Source organism: Dicentrarchus labrax, unplaced genomic scaffold (genome assembly GCF_905237075.1).
Source record: "Dicentrarchus labrax unplaced genomic scaffold, dlabrax2021, whole genome shotgun sequence".
NCBI lineage: Eukaryota > Metazoa > Chordata > Actinopteri > Moronidae > Dicentrarchus > Dicentrarchus labrax.
The window spans coordinates 29,248,842-29,267,351 of record NW_026136707.1 but is presented as its reverse complement, the minus strand read 5'-3'; the positions used below and the strand labels follow the sequence as shown (position 1 = coordinate 29,267,351).

Genomic DNA, 18,510 nt, shown 5'->3' with positions numbered 1-18,510 from the left:
CATCGCGTAGGGTCCACAGGGCTGAACTGCATTGGATGAGGAAGTCCCAACTGTACTGCAGTCTGTGAGACGAGTTGGTTTGACGATGGTTCACAACAGTCCCAAGAGTAAGCATGTTCATAAGCACCGTGTTGAAAAGATCCATGTTAATTCCAAAATATTGGGATACTCTAACATTCCCGTGGCTAGTTCAAACATGACAGACGAGATACAAGACAAATACGCACACACGCGGCTCCTGCTGTATGTCGCCGCAGCAAGGCAGCACCATGTTGTCACTTCTATCTGCTTTATTGAACCTTGTTAATATGTTTAGATTAATTCAGTATCACTCAATTATGTCATCATTCATGTCTGAATTTTATGAGGGTTCATATGCAACGATGGCTCAAACTGTTCCTAGAAACTAACTCAAACCTCTGCATGAATAAAGAACCACTTTAAAGAGGATTTTAAGGATTAGATGTATAAAGCAGCATATCGTCTGCATAAAGTTATACACAACGTCTGTGAAATTCTTTTTTCTGAGACTATGAAAATGAGTACAGATTCACTAACATGAGTTGACAACATTTACAATCAATAAGCATCAGTTCGTTAAATTAGTAATGTCATCAACTGCTGGTATGTGTTGCTGTCTGAAATCCTTAAACATATATAGACAGAGTGTGTCTCAGTAAATGATTCATATGACTTTATTATTTTAGCTCACAGTGATGCATTACCCACCACAGTTTCGTGAACAGTTGATGGGATTGTGTCATACATATTACATCTGATTGCTCTGTCAGTACACCCTGAATGCCTGATAAATCCCACCAAATTCTTTTCAGTAAATGGAATAAGGCACAGAGCGATATGGTGTGGCAATCTTGTGCCACACTTGAAAATGTATTTCTATTTGTTTATAATTATTATTTACTATTGTTTGTTTCTGTGTACTGTACATGTATTGATTTTGCACATACATTGAGCAAATATTCTGTTTAAATCTGAATCATGAAATGTGTGTGTGTGTGTGTGTGTGTGTGTGTGAGTGTGAGTGTGTGTGTGTGTGTGTCCTCAGTGAAGTGTATCAGTCTCTGCAGTAGCTTCCAGCTGCAGCAGTCAGTTCAGTTTCTGTTCAGTCTGACTGAGGGAGGTTTTTGTACGACGCTTTTTCACTGTGTGAACAACCACTGACTGCTGATGTAATGAGCACTCTGACAGTAGTAAACTGCTGCATCTTCAGTCTGGACTCCACTGATTGTCAGAGTGAAGTCAGAGTTTGCTCCACTGCCTGTAAAACGACCTGGAATCCCTGATGCTCGACTGCTAGCATAGTAAATGAGCAGTTTAGGAGTTTCTCCATCTCTCTGTTGGTACCAGTGTAAATAGTTATTATTATAAACATTCTGACTGGTCCTACATGTGATGGTGACGGAGCGTCCCAGAGCAGAGCTCACTGCTCCAGACTGAGTCACTGTGACCTGGCCTCTGGACTCTGAGGATACAGAGACAAAAACATAAAGCAGCGTCATGGTTTTGTGGGCTTCATTTCAGAGGGACGGATGTTCATAGAGGAGAGGAGTTTGATTCTCTGGACTTTACCTGTGAAGCAGCAGCAGAGGAGAGTCCAGATGAGGACGGAGATCAAAGTCATGTTTTTGATGAGGAGGATTTCTGTGTCTTCTGTTGTCATGAAGGACAGCTGTCAGTCATCCAGTGTTCAACTCTCAGGACTATAAACTCTCCCAGAGCACTGGAGCATGGTGCTGCTGATGCAAAGTGGCTCTCTATGGAAATGCTCTGACTGACTCCAACAGGGACTTGGATTCCTCTCATGATGCTGTTTATCAATGGATCAATCACTTTATCAGAGTATTGATTAGGAATGTGTCAGTGCTCATTTGTATGAGGCTTTGGTTTCAGTTTGATGGACACATTTTCTTCCAGAATATTTAGTGAATTCCCCCTAATTCACTACCACACAGATCAACATCACTGTGGGACACATTTAAACAAATATATTATCTTTTATTTATTTTATATTCATCATTATCTACAATAAACATATGTTTATGATCATTATTTACATTTGTCATTATTTATTGGAGAGTTGTTCTTTTGTAATATCTTATTTCATTGTTTTAATTTTAACATGAATTAATACAGCTTATTTCACAAAAAAAGATTAAATACATATTCATACTTTATGTTTTAAAAACTTTAACCAGTTATTAGATAAACTGGGTAAACTGGGAATGTGTTTGCTGAGTTTGTTTGTGTCAAAGTCAGAGAGCCGTGTCTCTCTACAGTGAGAGGTTTTTGTACGGCGGCTCAATGAGTTTGTGTCACTGTGGTACACGTTCGGTGGAGGAACCAGACTGGAATTTGGAAGTAAGTTTCTACATAGATATTAAATATTATAACATTGTAAACCAACGTTTTATATTCCGTTTTTGGTTGCTTGAGGCTGATAAATATATCTTGTTTTAATTTTAATACAGATTTCTGCCCCCTTTTAGGAGGCTAACTTTTAATTTCAATATGGATTTATTCATGTATTTCTCCTCATTTGTCATGGAGGCTAACTCAGAGCAGCTTTTCTAAACATTTCTTTACACGTTCCTGTTAAACTGAAATTCAAACAGCGCAAAGTGTAGAAAAGATAAAACTGCAAAACATTTTATAAATGTCTTTAAAGATGCACTTTTATTTTTCCACATTACTAATAGCTGTTTTTGAATTAGTTTAGATATAAGTTATTAAAATAAAATTATACAGAGTGAAGCTAAAGCTTGGTATTTGAAAATCTTCAAAATCTTTTCATTGTGTCATAGATTGTCAAATTTAAAATCTGTTGAAGGGTTTGGTAATAATGATTGAAATCCACATGAAGAACATTTGATTGTAGTCAGTTCATTTTCTGTGTTTGTTCATGTTTCCACTAAATACTTTAAAGTAATGTATAGTTCAGGTTTTGGATGATTTTGATGATACAGTTTTTGATATTTTATTTCCAGTGTAGTTTGATATATTTCAGCTCATTCTGTATGATGATTCTCTCTGTGCTGATATGCATGAGAGGCTTCTTAAAGGGAAGTGAAACAATGTGTGAGTGAGTGAGTGACTGGTGGAGCAGAAAAACCATCTGACAGAAACTCCTTAAAGGAGAAAATCAACTCTCACACAGTAAAGGTGTCCAAGTGTCTGCTGCTTGATTGACAGCTGTGTGGACCCTGTCCTCTAAGCTGATCCGTGTCTCCTAGGTGATGTCCGTCCCACCCTGACGGTGCTGCCCCCTCCAGTGAGGAGCTGCAGCAGGGGAAGGCCACGCTCATGTGTCTGGCCAACAAGGGCTTCCCCCTCAGACTGGAGTCTGTCCTGGAAGGTGGACGACAGCAGCAGCAGCATCAGCTGGGAGGAGAGCAGGAGCCCCGGGGTGCTGAAGGACGGCCACTACAGCTGGAGCAGCACCCTGAGGCTCTCTGCAGACCACTGGAGGAAGGTGGGCTCTGTGACCTGTGAGGCCACCCAGGGCTCCCAGACTCCGCTCTCAGAGACACTGAGGAGAGACCAGTGTTCCCAGTTCTGACCTGACTCACTGGGACTCTGATACTGGTTTTACTCTGCTACTGCTCTCAGTCTGTACTGTGCAAGACTCTCTCTCTCTCTCTCTCTCTCTCTCTCTCTCCCCCTCTCTCTCTCCGCTTGTTTTTCAGTTGATTGTGTCAAAATTTAAAAATAAATAAAATGTTATCAGATCAACAGTCTCCATGAGATCATTATTCATGTATCATGTCTTACGTGTCATTAGCTTTCCCATATATCATATATGTTTAGAAACATTAGAAAGATTCATCTATACAGCATCACAATAACAGCAACTGTATACATTTTTTTTTACAAGATTATCTTGAATACTCTCATGACTTGGCAAAATGTTCTCCTTCTGTTGAATTGAATTGAATTGAATTGAAATATCTTTAATGTCCCCAAGGGGCAATTTGGTTCACAACAGGTAGCCAACACATACACATTCGCACAAAAACACATAAAAACATGAAATGATGAATAGATAAAAGCATAAATACACATGTGCAATATATATATATATATATATATATATATATATACATATAAATGAAAATAAAAAATAAAAAGTGAAAAAATGTACTGTGACATGGACAGGGATGGAAGATGACCTATAGTTTGTTGAGAAACCCAACAGCTGATGGTACAAATGATTTCAGGTATCTGTTAGACCTGGCACGTTTTCGGGAGGTATACCTCCTTCCTGATGGTAGGAGGCAAAACTCAGAGTGTAGTGGGTGAGTGATGTTAGCCAAAATGGCCATTGCCCTCTGTGTGGCTCTGGCCTCATACACATACCCAATGCTGTTGAGGTCAGTGGCAATTATTTTCTGACATATATTTTACACAGTCTGTTTTTGTTGATTACACTCAAATTGCCAAACCAGCAGATCATAGCAAAAGTTAAAATTGACTCAACAAAGGATGAATAAAATGTTTTCAGAAGTGATCTGTCAACATTAAACCCCTTCAACTTTCTTAAGAAAAACAGTCTCTGATTGGCCTTTTTACATATATAGTCTGTATTGGTGTCAAAGTTTAATTTATCATCTAAAATGGTGCCCAAGTACTTGTATTGGCTTACCACATCCAACGCTGTGCCGTTAATCAAAGTTGAAGCAGTGTTCAAACATACTCTGACAGTCATTGGTGTAGAGTACAAATAAAAGTGGTGACAGAACACACCCCTGAGGTGACCCTGTGGAGCACGTGAGGGCCTTAGATAAAGTGTTATTTACCCGGGTTCTCTGTGACCTCATAGTTAGGAAATCAACCAGCCAGCATATGGTACCAAAGTCAATATCAGAAAACTGCAATAGTCTGTGAGCAAGGATATGGGGCTGCATACAGTTGAATGCTGAGGAGAAATCAACAAAACACAGGTGTGCATGTGTCTTCTTGCCCTCTAAGGGCCCTATCTTGCCGATCTGAAACGCACGTATCAAACGCAAAACGCAAGTAGCTTTGTGGGCGGATCTCGGGCGCTGTTGCTATTATGCCGGCGGGATAAATGACTCTTGCGCCCGGTGCAAATCTAAAATTGGTTGGTCTGAAGTAGCTACATTGGTCATAGGTGTGGTTTGGGCATAACGTGCAATAAACCAATCAGAGAGTCATCTCACATTCCCTTTAAAAGCAGGCGCGCTTGTTCTATGGCGGATTGCTATCATAACGGCGGATTTGCCAGGCGCACGTCAGGAGCGGTTCACAGCCGTGGAGACCGACGTTCTCGTCAGGGCCGTAAAATACCGAGAAGTGTCATTATTGACATGAAATAAATGTAGCACAGCCATACAATAAATCTAAACAATGTAACGCAGCTTCGCAGGAAGAAGACCCTGGCCTCGGGAGCAGTGCGCACGGGCCGAACAGTGCGCAAGGGCCAGCTGAGGAGGGAGCAGTGCCAACACCAAGGAGCAGAGGATCCAGACCCACTACACACCGGAGGACCACCCGTTCCTGCAGCAAACCAGGTTTGACATGCTGGAGCAGGAGCTGTCCGGGATGCGGCAAAGTATTAATGCCCGTCCTGACGGGGTGGCGATGTTGCTGCTGCCTCTCAGGCGCATCCCCTCAAGTCTGCACCCTTAAAATAGCATCTGAATAAGCGCCACTGACTTTAGACTAGGTTTTTCCTGGTCTTTGGCGGAATTCTTTTCTGAAACAGCAAAATAGCACCAGGGAACGTTTGCGCCGGAACACGCCTCCTCTTTTCGCTGAACCACCCCTGGAGCGCAAATTCATTCCTTAATTTAAGGACGTGCGTCGGTGGAGGGAAAATTCCAATGTGTGTCGAGTGCAAAATAGGAATTATACAAGCGCCAGTGTACGCCTTTGCCACTGGAACCACTACTGATTCTTTCCATAACCCTGGGACTTTCCTTTGTGATAGCGAGAGTTGATTGCGAATCTCTGGTGGAATTTCATCGCGTAGGGTCCACGGGGCTGAACTGCATTGGATGAGGAAGTCCCAACTGTACTGCAGTCTGTGAGACGAGTTGGTTTGATGATGGTTCACAACAGTCCCAAGAGTAAGCATGTTCATAAGCACCGTGTTGAAAAGATCCATGTTAATTCCAAAATATTGGGATACTCTTACATTCCCGCGGCTAGTTCAAACATGACAGACGAGATACAAGACAATTACGCACACACGCGGCTCCTGCTGTATGTTGCCGCAGCAAGGCAGCACCATGTTGTCACTTCTATCTGCTTTATTGAACCTTGTTAATATGTTTAGATAAATTCAGTATCACTCAATTATGTCATCATTCATGTCTGAATTTTATGAGGGTTCATATGCAACGATGGCTCAAACTGTTCCTAGAAACTAACTCAAACCCCTGCATGAATAAAGAACCACTTTAAAGAGGATTTTAAGGATTAGATGCATAAAGCAGCATATCGTCTGCATAAAGTTATACACAACGTCTGTGAAATTCTTTTTTCTGAGACTATGAAAATGAGTACAGATTCACTAACATGAGTTGACAACATTTACAATCAATAAGCATCAGTTCGTTAAATTAGTAATGTCATCAACTGCTGGTATGTGTTGCTGTCTGAAATCCTTAAACATATATAGACAGAGTGTGTCTCAGTAAATGATTCATATGACTCTATTATTTTAGCTCACAGTGATGCATTACCCACCACAGTTTCGTGAACAGTTGATGGGATTGTGTCATACATATTACATCTGATTGCTCTGTCAGTACACCCTGAATGCGTGATAAATCCCACCAAATTCTTTTCAGTAAATGGAATAAGGCACAGAGCGATATGGTGTGGCAATCTTGTGCCACACTTGAAAATGAATTAGTATTTGTTTATAATTATTATTTACTATTGTTTGTTTCTGTGTACTGTACATGTATTGATTTTGCACATACATTGAGCAAATATTCTGTTTAAATCTGAATCATGAAATGTGTGTGTGTGTGTGTGTGTGTGTGTGTGTGTGTGTGTGTGTGTGTGTGTGAGTGTGTGTGTGTGTGTCCTCAGTGAAGTGTATCAGTCTCTGCAGTAGCTTCCAGCTGCAGCAGTCAGTTCAGTTTCTGTTCAGTCTGACTGAGGGAGGTTTTTGTACGACGCTTTTTCACTGTGTGAACAACCACTGACTGCTGATGTAATGAGCACTCTGACAGTAGTAAACTGCTGCATCTTCAGTCTGGACTCCACTGATGGTCAGAGTGAAGTCAGAGTTTGATCCACTGCCTGTAAAACGACCTGGAGTCCCTGATTGTCGAGAAGTTGCTCTATAGATAAGCAGTTTAGGAGCTTCTCCATCTTGCTGTTGGTACCAGGCTAAAAAGTCATTATTATAAACGTTCTGACTGGTCCTGCATGTGATGGTGACGGAGCGTCCCAGAGCAGAGCTCACTGCTCCAGACTGAGTCACTGTGACCTGGCCTCTGGACTCTGAGGATACAGAGACAAAAACATAAAGCAGCGTCATGGTTTTGTGGGCTTCATTTCAGAGGGACGGATGTTCATAGAGGAGAGGAGTTTGATTCTCTGGACTTTACCTGTGAAGCAGCAGCAGAGGAGAGTCCAGATGAGGACGGAGATCAAAGTCATGTTTTTGATGAGGAGGATTTCTGTGTCTTCTGTTGTCATGAAGGACAGCTGTCAGTCATCCAGTGTTCAACTCTCAGGACTATAAACTCTCCCAGAGCACTGGAGCATGGTGCTGCTGATGCAAAGTGGCTCTCTATGGAAATGCTCTGACTGACTCCAACAGGGACTTGGATTCCTCTCATGATGCTGTTTATCAATGGATCAATCACTTTATCAGAGTATTGATTAGGAATGTGTCAGTGCTCAACATCACTGTGGGACATGTTTAAACAAAATTATAATTTTTATTATTTATATTTATTTACTTATTTTATATTCTTCATACTCTACAATAAAGATTTGTTTATTATCATTGTTTATTTTTTGTCATGTTTTATTGGAGAGGTTTTTCTTTGGAATTTTTTTATTTCAATGTTTCAATGAAAGATGAATCAACAAGGCTTATTTTACAAAAAAAAGATTAAATACATATTCATAGTTTATTTTTTGGACACTTTAACCAGTTATTAGATAAACTAGGTAAACTGGGAATGTGTTTGCTGAGTTTGTTTGTGTCAAAGTCAGAGAGCCGTGTCTCTCTACAGTGAGAGGTTTTTGTACGGCGGCTCAATGAGTTTGTATCACTGTGGTGGACTTTTGGTGGAGGAACCAGACTGGAAGTTAACTGTAAGTACATTTAACTCCTTTAACAACCAATAATCTTTATGTATTCTGTTTTAATCTCATAGCTGTTGACCTTCTTGGAATATTTTGCCTAATATTTGAAATCTAATGTCTTTAGAACAATTCATAAAGGCTTCAGAGTGTCATTAACCAGACTACAATCCACTCCAATTGATAATGTTTTGCAATAAAGCTTTAATTTTCTACATTCTTATCAGTTAATTGTAGAAAACTACTAAGCAATACTCTGTAAGGAGAGAAAGTCTTTAAGTTTAAGTTTTACTGTTTACGATCAAGAACTCTGCCAATAGTTTTGGTTCAGTGTTTAATGTGTATGGGTAATACTCAATCTTACTCCCAGAGTAACAATATTAAATCCATTCCACATATTTTATTATGAGAATGTCATGAGTTTGAAGTAGTTCAGTAGTTAACTAAATTAATTTGAATGTTTCTGACTTTTCAATGATGATTCCTGCTTACATGAAGAGAACAAACACATATCATCATTTATCAGGTTTTAGTTTGACACAAGAAATATTTGAGATGGTTAAAACAATAACAGTGTTACAATCTTCATCTCATGTTTAACAAGGAATCTTTGACTTTTTACTTTATTATTTAAAAACTATACACTGGACTAAAAGTGAGCCAGTTTTAACTTTTTATCTTTAGTACTGAAACCTGTCTGTTGTCATGGTTCAGCAGTGATGCCTGCCTGTTGCCATGGCTACTGAGCTCAGAGAGGGAAGTGAAACCTTTAAGACCAGTTTCATTCAGTCTGAAGAAGACCATCAGAACTAGAAGCCTCCTCTGCTGCAACCAACAGGATGGAGTTCAGTTTATCTCATATTAACTTTATTAATCTCTCTCTCTGCAGTGGGTCGAGTCGTCCCCACCCTGACGGTGCTGCCCCCCTCCAGTGAGGAGCTGCAGCAGGGGAAGGCCACGCTCATGTGTCTGGCCAACAAGGGCTTCCCCTCAGACTGGAGTTTGTCCTGGAAGGTGGATGGCAGCAGCAGCAGCAGCAGCTGGGAGGAGAGCAGGAGCCCCGGGGTGCTGAAGGACGGCCACTACAGCTGGAGCAGCACCCTGAGGCTCTCTGCAGACCACTGGAGGAAGGTGGGCTCTGTGACCTGTGAGGCCACCCAGGGCTCCCAGACTCCGCTCTCAGAGACACTGAGGAGAGACCAGTGTTCCCAGTCCTGACCTGACTCACTGGGACTCTGATACTAGTTTCACTCTTCTACTGCTCTCAGTCTGCACTCTGCAATACCGTTGCACTCTCTCACACTCTTTCTCTCTGTGTCTCTCTGTGTCTCTCTCTCTCTCTCTCTCTCTCTCTCTCCTCAATGGTTTCAAGATTCAAAAATAATAAAGATTTAATAAAATCAACAGTTTTCATGAGAGTATTATTCATTCAGCATGTTTATACATATTTAGAAACATTAGAAAAGTTCCTCTATAATTACCAGTTGTATATGCTTTAATATACCTTGTTAATTATACCCATGTTTTGACCAAATCTTTACACAAATTTTCAAAAAAAGTTCAGATAGAGATTTTCATAGTTATATACACAGAGCAGCGCATCATCTGCATCAAGTGATATACAATATTTTTGATCTGAGATTTTCCTCCGAGAATATTAAAACTTCAAATTACTGATTCACCACAGGACTTCATGAATGGGTTGATAACATTTACAATCAATAAAAAACAATTAATTAAATAAGAATAATAAATGATAATTGTACTGTTTTTTACACTGCTATTGGAGTTGGCTTTCTAATCTCATCGTACATGTGTACAGTGACAATAAAGGCATTCTTTTCTATTCTATTCTAAGTCAAGTCATGAACTGCTGTCATGTGTCAGTCTGAAATTCATTAAATCTACAATGACAAAGTGTGTCTCAGAGAAAGATTTTTAGGATATTACCATTTTAGCTCATGGTGTCATGAACAAATTATGGGAATGTGTCATACATGTCACAGCTCTTTCAGTACAACCTGACAATAGATGTTTTGCTGTTGCTGTTGTTTTTGTGAAATTAACAGATGTTATATATATATAATCACAATACTTTTAATGTCTGATTTAAATTCTATTTTTGAGGTGGATTCTTATTTAACTTAACACTTCAGTTAATTAGTATTATTGAAGAATTACTTTAAATGTAATATTTGAAAGATTGTGAAAAACATTTCATTATTTTAATAAATATATGCATTTTTTGTGTCAATATTTCATCTGTATTATCCTTTCTTATTTTGTAAATATATCTGATGAACATAAAAACGATAATTAGAACTGACTTTTAATGTATACATAAAGAGAGTTTGTTACTCTGTAAACTGTGTTCAGCTAGTGTAGATGTACAATGCATTGTGGGAAAATATTAATTTATAATATTATTAACTCTAGATATACTTACAGTTACTAACATATATCTGTGTAAACCTGTCTGATGAGAGACTTGACATCAGTTGACTCAAACTCAAAGGTAAATCATTTATCTTTGCCTAAAAAAAGAAAAAGGAATTTGTGAAATGTGATTGATTATATTAAATGCCGTATTATTAGAATTACATGTAATTATGAGGTGTGTTTTAGTTGTATCTTGTTGCCATTTAGTTTCCATGCAGCTGTTGATTTAGTTCCTCTTAGCTGAGGGAGGTTTTTGTACGACGCTTTTTCACTATGTGAACGGAAAGCTGTTGTGCTGCTGACAGTAATAATCTCCTGCATCTTCAGTCTGAACTCCTCTGATGGTCAAAGTGAAGTCAGTCTGAACTGCTGTTGCACTGAAACGATCTGAAACTCCAGACTGACGATATGTAGTATCAGAAATCAAGAGTTTAGGAGCTTCTCCAGGTTTCTGAAGGTACCAGTTAATGTCATGATGACATATAATAACCCAAGTCAGATGAAGAGTTTCTCATCGTTGGTGATAGTTAATACATTCTGGGATTACATCATGCAGGTAGAAACAAGGTGTGACTGAAGAATGAAAATAGGTCATTTATATAAAATCATGTTTAAAGGTTGTTTAGATTAATCTCCAATAATGAATAGTGTCTTAAGGATTAGAAACAAAATGTTTTAGTATTGTCAGCATAAGATCAAGCAAGCCAGAAAGTATTAGCCACCATGGGAGATAACACATGAGACAAAAGTGAACACAATCAAAACTAAAGAAATAATACACATGAGTTAAAACCACTTGGGAAAGTTACACAATTTTAAGTATACAAATAAAATAAAATAAAATAAATAAGACATGCAATTTAAAACCATTCATAATAAATTAAGGGGAAAAAAAGTCTGAAGAAAATGAATTGGTTTGAAATATAAAGCAGGAGGTAATAATTAGTACAGTACAGTTAGAAATAACAGGATTAGTGAAAAATGTGCATACAGCCTGCTACTTGTGTCCCCCCATACTGGACACTTCTTCATGTGTGTGTGAGAAAGACGTGAAACAACATCCAATAACACAAACAGGGCGATCTATAATCCCTTTTGCATTAGAATTAGTATTTAAAGAGCTTCCTTAGCTCAACGAGACTCTGAGACGTATGGGGTAACATCATTTTATTTGAGCGAGGCTGACCTGGACACGTGTGTTCCTATCTTAATAATCACAGTAGATCATTGAATTTACACTGACAGTGTTTGTCCCTGAGTCAAATCTGAACTATTTAATACAGGTGATCATTTTAATAGAGAAATGTAAGGATTATGCACACAGCACATCTGATAGCTCTGTCAGTACAATCTGATTTATACCTCTGTGTGTGTTTGTATTCATATCTTCATCCTATTTGCAATATCTCTTTAGGAACACAGAGGGTCATGCTGTCACTTAAGTACAAGTTTAATAAATGTTTTATGCTACGTAGCAGCGATACACAGACTGAATACACACCACAAGAGCTGCATGCTCTGCATTGTGTACTTCTGGATTGCTGTTATATTGCCATTCCTGCTTTTCATCAGGCCCTCATATTGTGACATTTTCATCTGCTCATTAACTGTCTCACGTTAGCACCATTCTATTAACTGAACAATACATAAGATTATATAACTATAATAGGATATAAATGGATGGTGAGAAGCTGTGATAGAGAAAGTAAAATGGATTTTCAACAAGATTATCTTTTACTGTGTTGATACATGTTAAATGGTTGTTTAAGCAATAATGGTGAAGTGTGTGTGTGTGTGTGTGTGTGTGTGTGTGTCCTCAGTGAAGTGTATCAGTCTCTGCAGTAGCTTCCAGCTGCAGCAGTCAGTTCAGTTTCTGTTCAGTCTGACTGAGGGAGGTTTTTGTACGACGCTTTTTCACTGTGTGAACAACCACTGACTGTTGATGTCATGAAAACTCTGACAGTAGTAAACTGCTGCATCTTCAGTCTGGACTCCACTGATGGTCAGAGTGAAGTCAGAGTTTGATCCACTGCCTGTAAAACGACCTGGAATCCCTGATGCTCGAGTGCTAGTTGTATAAATGAGGAGTTTAGGAGTTTCTCCATCTCTCTGTTGGTACCAGTGTAAATAGCTCCCACCATGAACCCTCTGACTGGTCCTACATGTGATGGTGACGGAGCGTCCCAGAGCAGAGCTCACTGCTCCAGACTGAGTCACTGTGACCTGGCCTCTGGACTCTGAGGATACAGAGACAAAAACATAAAGCAGCGTCATGGTTTTGTGGGCTTCATTTCAGAGGGACGGATGTTCATAGAGGAGAGGAGTTTGATTCTCTGGACTTTACCTGTGAAGCAGCAGCAGAGGAGAGTCCAGATGAGGACGGAGATCAAAGTCATGTTTTTGATGAGGAGGATTTCTGTGTCTGCTGTTGTCATGAAGGACAGCTGTCAGTCATCCAGTGTTCAACTCTCAGGACTATAAACTCTCCCAGAGCACTGGAGCATGGTGCTGCTGATGCAAAGTGGCTCTCTATGGAAATGTATGAGAGACCATGTCAGATGAAGAGTTTCTGATCGTGGGTGATACTTAATACATTCTGGGATTACGTCATGCAGGTAGAAACGAGGTGTGACTGAAGAATGAAAATAGGTCATTTATATTAAATCATATTAAAAGGTTGTTTAGAAAAACATCAAATAATAAATAGTGTTTTAAGGATTAGAAACAATATGTTTTAGTATTGTCAACATAAGATCAAGCAAACCACAAAGTATTAGCCACCATGGGAGATAACTTGTGCCCCCCCATACTTTGTGTTTGTGAGAAAGAGGTGAAACAACATCCAATAACACAAACAGGGCGATCTATAATCCCTTTTGCATTAGAATTAGTATTTAAAGAGCTTCCTTAGCTCAATGAGACTCTGAGACGTATGGGGTAACATCATTTCATTTGAGCGAGGCTGACCTGGACACGTGTGTTCCTATCTTAATAATCACAGTAGATCATTGAATTTACACTGACAGTGTTTGTCCCTGAGTCAAATCTGAACTATTTAATACAGGTGATCATTTTAATAAAGAAATGTAAGGATTATGCACACAGCACATCTGATAGCTCTGTCAGTACAATCTGATTTATACCTCTGTGTGTGTTTGTATTAATATCTTCTTCTTATTTGCAATATCTCTTAAGAACACAGAGGGTCATGCTGTCACTTAAGTACAAGTTTAAAAAACGTTTTATGCTTCGTAGCAGCGATACGCAGACTGTATACACACCACAAGAGCTGCATGCTCTGCATTGTGTACTTCTGGATTGCTGTTATATTGCCATTCCTGCTTTTCATCAGGCCCTCATATTGTGACATTTTCATCTGCTCATTAACTGTCTCACGTTAGCACCATTCTATTAACTGAACAATACATAAGATTATATAACTATAATAGGATATAAATGGATGGTGAGAAGCTGTGATAGAGAAAGTAAAATGGATTTCCAACAAGATTATCTTTTACTGTGTTGATACATGTTAAGTGAAGTGTATCAGTCTCTGCAGTAGCTTCCAGCTGCAGCAGTCAGTTCAGTTTCTGTTCTGTCTGACTGAGGGAGGTTTTTGTACGACGCTTTTTCACTGTGTGAACACATACTGACTGTTGATAACATGAAAACTCTGACAGTAGTAAACTGCTGCATCTTCAGTCTGGACTCCACTGATGGTCAGAGTGAAGTCAGAGTTTGATCCACTGCCTGTAAAACGACCTGGAATCCCTGATGCTCGATTGCTAGTATAGTAAATGAGCAGTTTAGGAGTTTCTCCATCTCTCTGTTGGTACCAGGCTAAATAGCTCCCACCATGAACATTCTGACTGGTCCTACATGTGATGGAGACGGAGCCTCCCAGAGCAGAGCTCACTGCTCCAGACTGAGTCACTGTGTACTGGCCTCTGGACTCTGAGGATACAGAGACAAAAACATAAAGCAGCGTCATGGTTTTGTGGGCTTCATTTCAGAGGGACGGATGTTCATAGAGGAGAGGAGTTTGATTCTCTGGACTTTACCTGTGAAGCAGCAGCAGAGGAGAGTCCAGATGAGGACGGAGATCAAAGTCATGTTTTTGATGAGGAGGATTTCTGTGTCTTCTGTTGTCATGAAGGACAGCTGTCAGTCATCCAGTGTTCAACTCTCAGGACTATAAACTCTCCCAGAGCACTGGAGCATGGTGCTGCTGATGCAAAGTGGCTCTCTATGGAAATGCTCTGACTGACTCCAACAGGGACTTGGATTCCTCTCATGATGCTGTTTATCAATGGATCAATCACTTTAATGGATTGCTGATTCAGAAATACACAACAACTAGTTCATATAATTTTGGTTCTATTCTAATGCATATATTTTCTTTACATTTCAAACTTATTTAGAAACATATATTTTATATAGGAGACAGTCCATCACCACCAGCACTGTGCAGCAGTGGTCGGTGGAGGCAGAGGAGGCCTTGATGGACTGTTACAGGGGGGTGAGGAGCATTACTGGCATGAAAAGGTCAGTAGGTTCAGTAGAGGGGACAAAGGGATGTGCCAACGAGTTAAACCTGTATTTCAACATGTTTAATTCACAAACGCCCTCCACCTCCTCAGGTACCCTCATTCACACCTTGGTTACCCCACCCTCCTCCACAGCCCGTCTCTCCCTTCTTTACCCAGACGACAGCCCTTTCCCCCCTTAACCCCCCTCCACTTCCTCCCTCCCCCGATCCCTTTCCATATTTCCACCCCCCATTTTACTTGCATATTGCATATAGTGTATATGCTTTTCATTTATAGTCTATATTTTCTGCTATATTTTATAAAATTCCTATTTTGCGATTCTTATTATACTTCTGTACTCGTTGCACTACATTGGCCTATGTTGCTGTGTCTAACTTGAATTTCTTCTACAGGGGATCAATAAAGGTACATCTTATCTTTTCTTATCTTATGTTAACAAATGTATAAATAAATCTCGGAAGTTTCTGGTAATTTTTATTGTTCTTGTCACATGACAAGGTTTTACAAACAGAATAATTTTGTTGAGTTTGTTTGTGTCAAAGTCAGAGAGCCGTGTCTCTCTACAGTGAGAGGTTTTTGTACGGCGGCTCAATGAGTTTGTATCACTGTGGTACACGTTCGGTGGAGGAACCAGACTGGATGTTGGAAGTAAGTCAAATCTTTTATTTTTTTATCATTTCAGGACATATTTGTCTTTTTATATATATTTCAGGAAGAATTCTTGATTTTTCATATTAATGTATATCTTCTGCAGAAATCCTTTACACTCAGAGACAAACTTTGCATCAGGAATATAAATTCAAAACCTCATTGAAGTGAATTTAAAATATCAAGACAGAATATGATTCAGTATTTCCAACTTTAATGGTAAAGCTTCATCTTGAGGGTTTGTAGGTTTAGTTCAGTGTGTCAAAGTCAGAGAGCCGTGTCTCTCTACAGTGAGAGGTTTTTGTACAGCGGCTCAATGAGTTTGTATCACTGTGGTTGACTTTTGGTGGAGGAACCAGACTGGATGTTGGAAGTAAGTTTCTGCATTGATATTAAATATTTGAACATTGTAAAGTAATGTTTTATATTCAGTATTGGTTGCTTGAGGCTGATAAATATATCTTGTTTTAATTTTAATACAGATTTCTGTATCCTCCTTATTGACGGAGGCTAACTCAGAGCAGCTTTTCTAAACATTTCTTTACACATTCCTGACAAACTGAAATTCAAACAGCGCAAAGTGTAGGAAAAAAAATTTGCTAACCGTTTTATAAATGTCTTCACACATGCGCGTTTATTTGTCCACATTCGTAATAGCTGTTTTTGAATGAGTTGAGATTAAGCTATTAAAATAAAATTGTACAGAGTGAAGATGAAGCTTGGTATTCGAAAACCTTCAAAATCTCTTCATTGTGTCACAGATTGCTTCAAGTTTAAAATCTGTTGAAACGTTTGGTAATGATGATTGAAATCCACATGAAGAACATTTGATTGTAGTCAGTTCATTTTCTGTGTTTGTTCATGTTTCCACTAAATACTTTAAAGTAATGTATAGTTCAGGTTTTGGATGATTTTGATGATACAGTTTTTGATATTTTATTTCCAGTGTAGTTTGATATATTTCAGCTCATTCTGTATGATGATTCTCTCTGTGCTGATATGCATGAGAGGCTTCTTAAAGGGAAGTGAAACAATGTGTGAGTGAGTGACTGGTGGAGCAGAAAAACCATCTGACAGAAACTCCTTAAAGGAGAAAATCAACTCTCACACAGTAAAGGTGTCCAAGTGTCTGCTGCTTGATTGACAGCTGTGTGGTCCCTGTCCTCTAAGCTGATTGGTGTCTCCTAGGTGATGTCCGTCCCACCCTGACGGTGCTGCCCCCCTCCAGTGAGGAGCTGCAGCAGGGGAAGGCCACGCTCATGTGTCTGGCCAACAAGGGCTTCCCCTCAGACTGGAGTCTGTCCTGGAAGGTGGACGGCAGCAGCAGCAGCATCAGCTGGGAGGAGAGCAGGAGCCCCGGGGTGCTGAAGGACGGCCACTACAGCTGGAGCAGCACCCTGAGGCTCTCTGCAGACCACTGGGGGAAGGTGGGCTCTGTGACCTGTGAGGCCACCCAGGGCTCCCAGACTCCGCTCTCAGAGACACTGAGGAGAGACCAGTGTTCCCAGTTCTGACCTGACTCACTGGGACTCTGATACTGGTTTTACTCTGCTCTCAGTCTGCACTCTGCAACTCTGTCTCTCTCTGTCTTTTCCTCACTCACTCTATAAATATGTGTGTCATCGATGATGTTTTTCTGTTTGTAATTTCAATTATTTCATCACAATAAAGACCAGCTCATCGAATCAGTCGTTTCATTTTTGTTATTGTAAAATTAACAGACGTTACTGTCATTGTAGTTCCATTTAATCCCAAGTGTTTTATGGATTATTTGTAAAATCAGATGAATAACTAAAAGAAGGGAAGATGATAGTTTTGTAATGTATAATAGGATATTAATGGCATACAAAGTAATTTTTTGTTGGTGTTAATGAACAGTTGTGTGAGATGCTGACAGATTTTCTGACAAACACAGACAGGGTTTAATGTAAGAATGGAAAGAATAGTGGATTAAAAGGATATAAATGTGTAGTCAACATTGAAATTAAATTCATATTGTAATATTTATTTACACGTGTTATCAGTCCATCAGTCAATATAACTTTATTTATCTTTGAGAGGGTAATTTAAGGCAGCAGCTCACTGTTGCTGATGTTATTTCTGATGTGTCTAAATTCAACAAATCAAGTCTGAAATATTGTCATCTCACCACTTCGCTAAACTGTGAAGAGCAGAGCTGTGGTCCTGTCCTGAACCCTGAAGCAGAGACAGCAGAGCAGTATCATCTGAGAATCTGATACAGTAGCTGCCCTCCTCACAGCTTCTGCAGCTGTCGGTGCTAAAAGATAAAAGGGAGAAGACACAGCCTTCAGGTGAGCCAGTACTGTGGCCACTTACTTAGTGATCTTTTCAGAAATCTTCATAAAAAGTGATATGAGGACAACTGTACTCCTGAACTTGTTTATGATCAGTTATCTCAGGAACTGGAACAACATGAGAGGATTTCTATATTCTGGGGATATGATTTGAGTCGACTGAATTTTATAAAAGTTAAGTTAAATATATTTTCTGTGTGTGTTTGTGTCTGTGTGTCTCTCTCTTGAATTGAATTGAAGTGATATGA

At 39.5% G+C, this 18,510-nt stretch overlaps 2 long non-coding RNA genes and 3 gene segments (V, D, J or C); 3 read left to right on the top strand and 2 right to left on the bottom strand.

Annotated features, from left to right (window-relative positions):
• Positions 1-916: 916 nt before the first annotated feature.
• On the bottom strand, positions 917-13,224 carry LOC127367658 (Ig kappa chain V region 2717-like). The segment is given in 2 exon segments: positions 917-1,483; positions 13,094-13,224. Coding segments are annotated over 2 exon segments (414 nt in total).
• On the top strand, positions 2,344-3,750 carry LOC127367669 (uncharacterized). The gene is made up of 2 exons (XR_007885525.1): positions 2,344-2,379; positions 3,252-3,750. It is a non-coding gene; the product is annotated as an uncharacterized LOC127367669 (long non-coding RNA).
• Positions 6,907-7,752, bottom strand: LOC127367660 (Ig kappa chain V region 2717-like). The segment is given in 2 exon segments: positions 6,907-7,497; positions 7,605-7,752. Coding segments are annotated over 2 exon segments (414 nt in total).
• Positions 7,869-9,714, top strand: LOC127367668 (uncharacterized). Its single transcript, XR_007885524.1, has 2 exons — positions 7,869-8,322; positions 9,200-9,714. It is a non-coding gene; the product is annotated as an uncharacterized LOC127367668 (long non-coding RNA).
• A 2,653-nt stretch (positions 13,225-15,877) lies between the features above and the next one.
• On the top strand, positions 15,878-17,632 carry LOC127367666 (Ig kappa-b4 chain C region-like; the record flags this gene model as incomplete). The annotated part of the segment is given in 2 exon segments: positions 15,878-15,947; positions 17,136-17,632. Coding segments are annotated over 2 exon segments (396 nt in total), but the record flags the coding sequence as incomplete, so codon positions are not given.
• Positions 17,633-18,510: the final 878 nt, after the last annotated feature.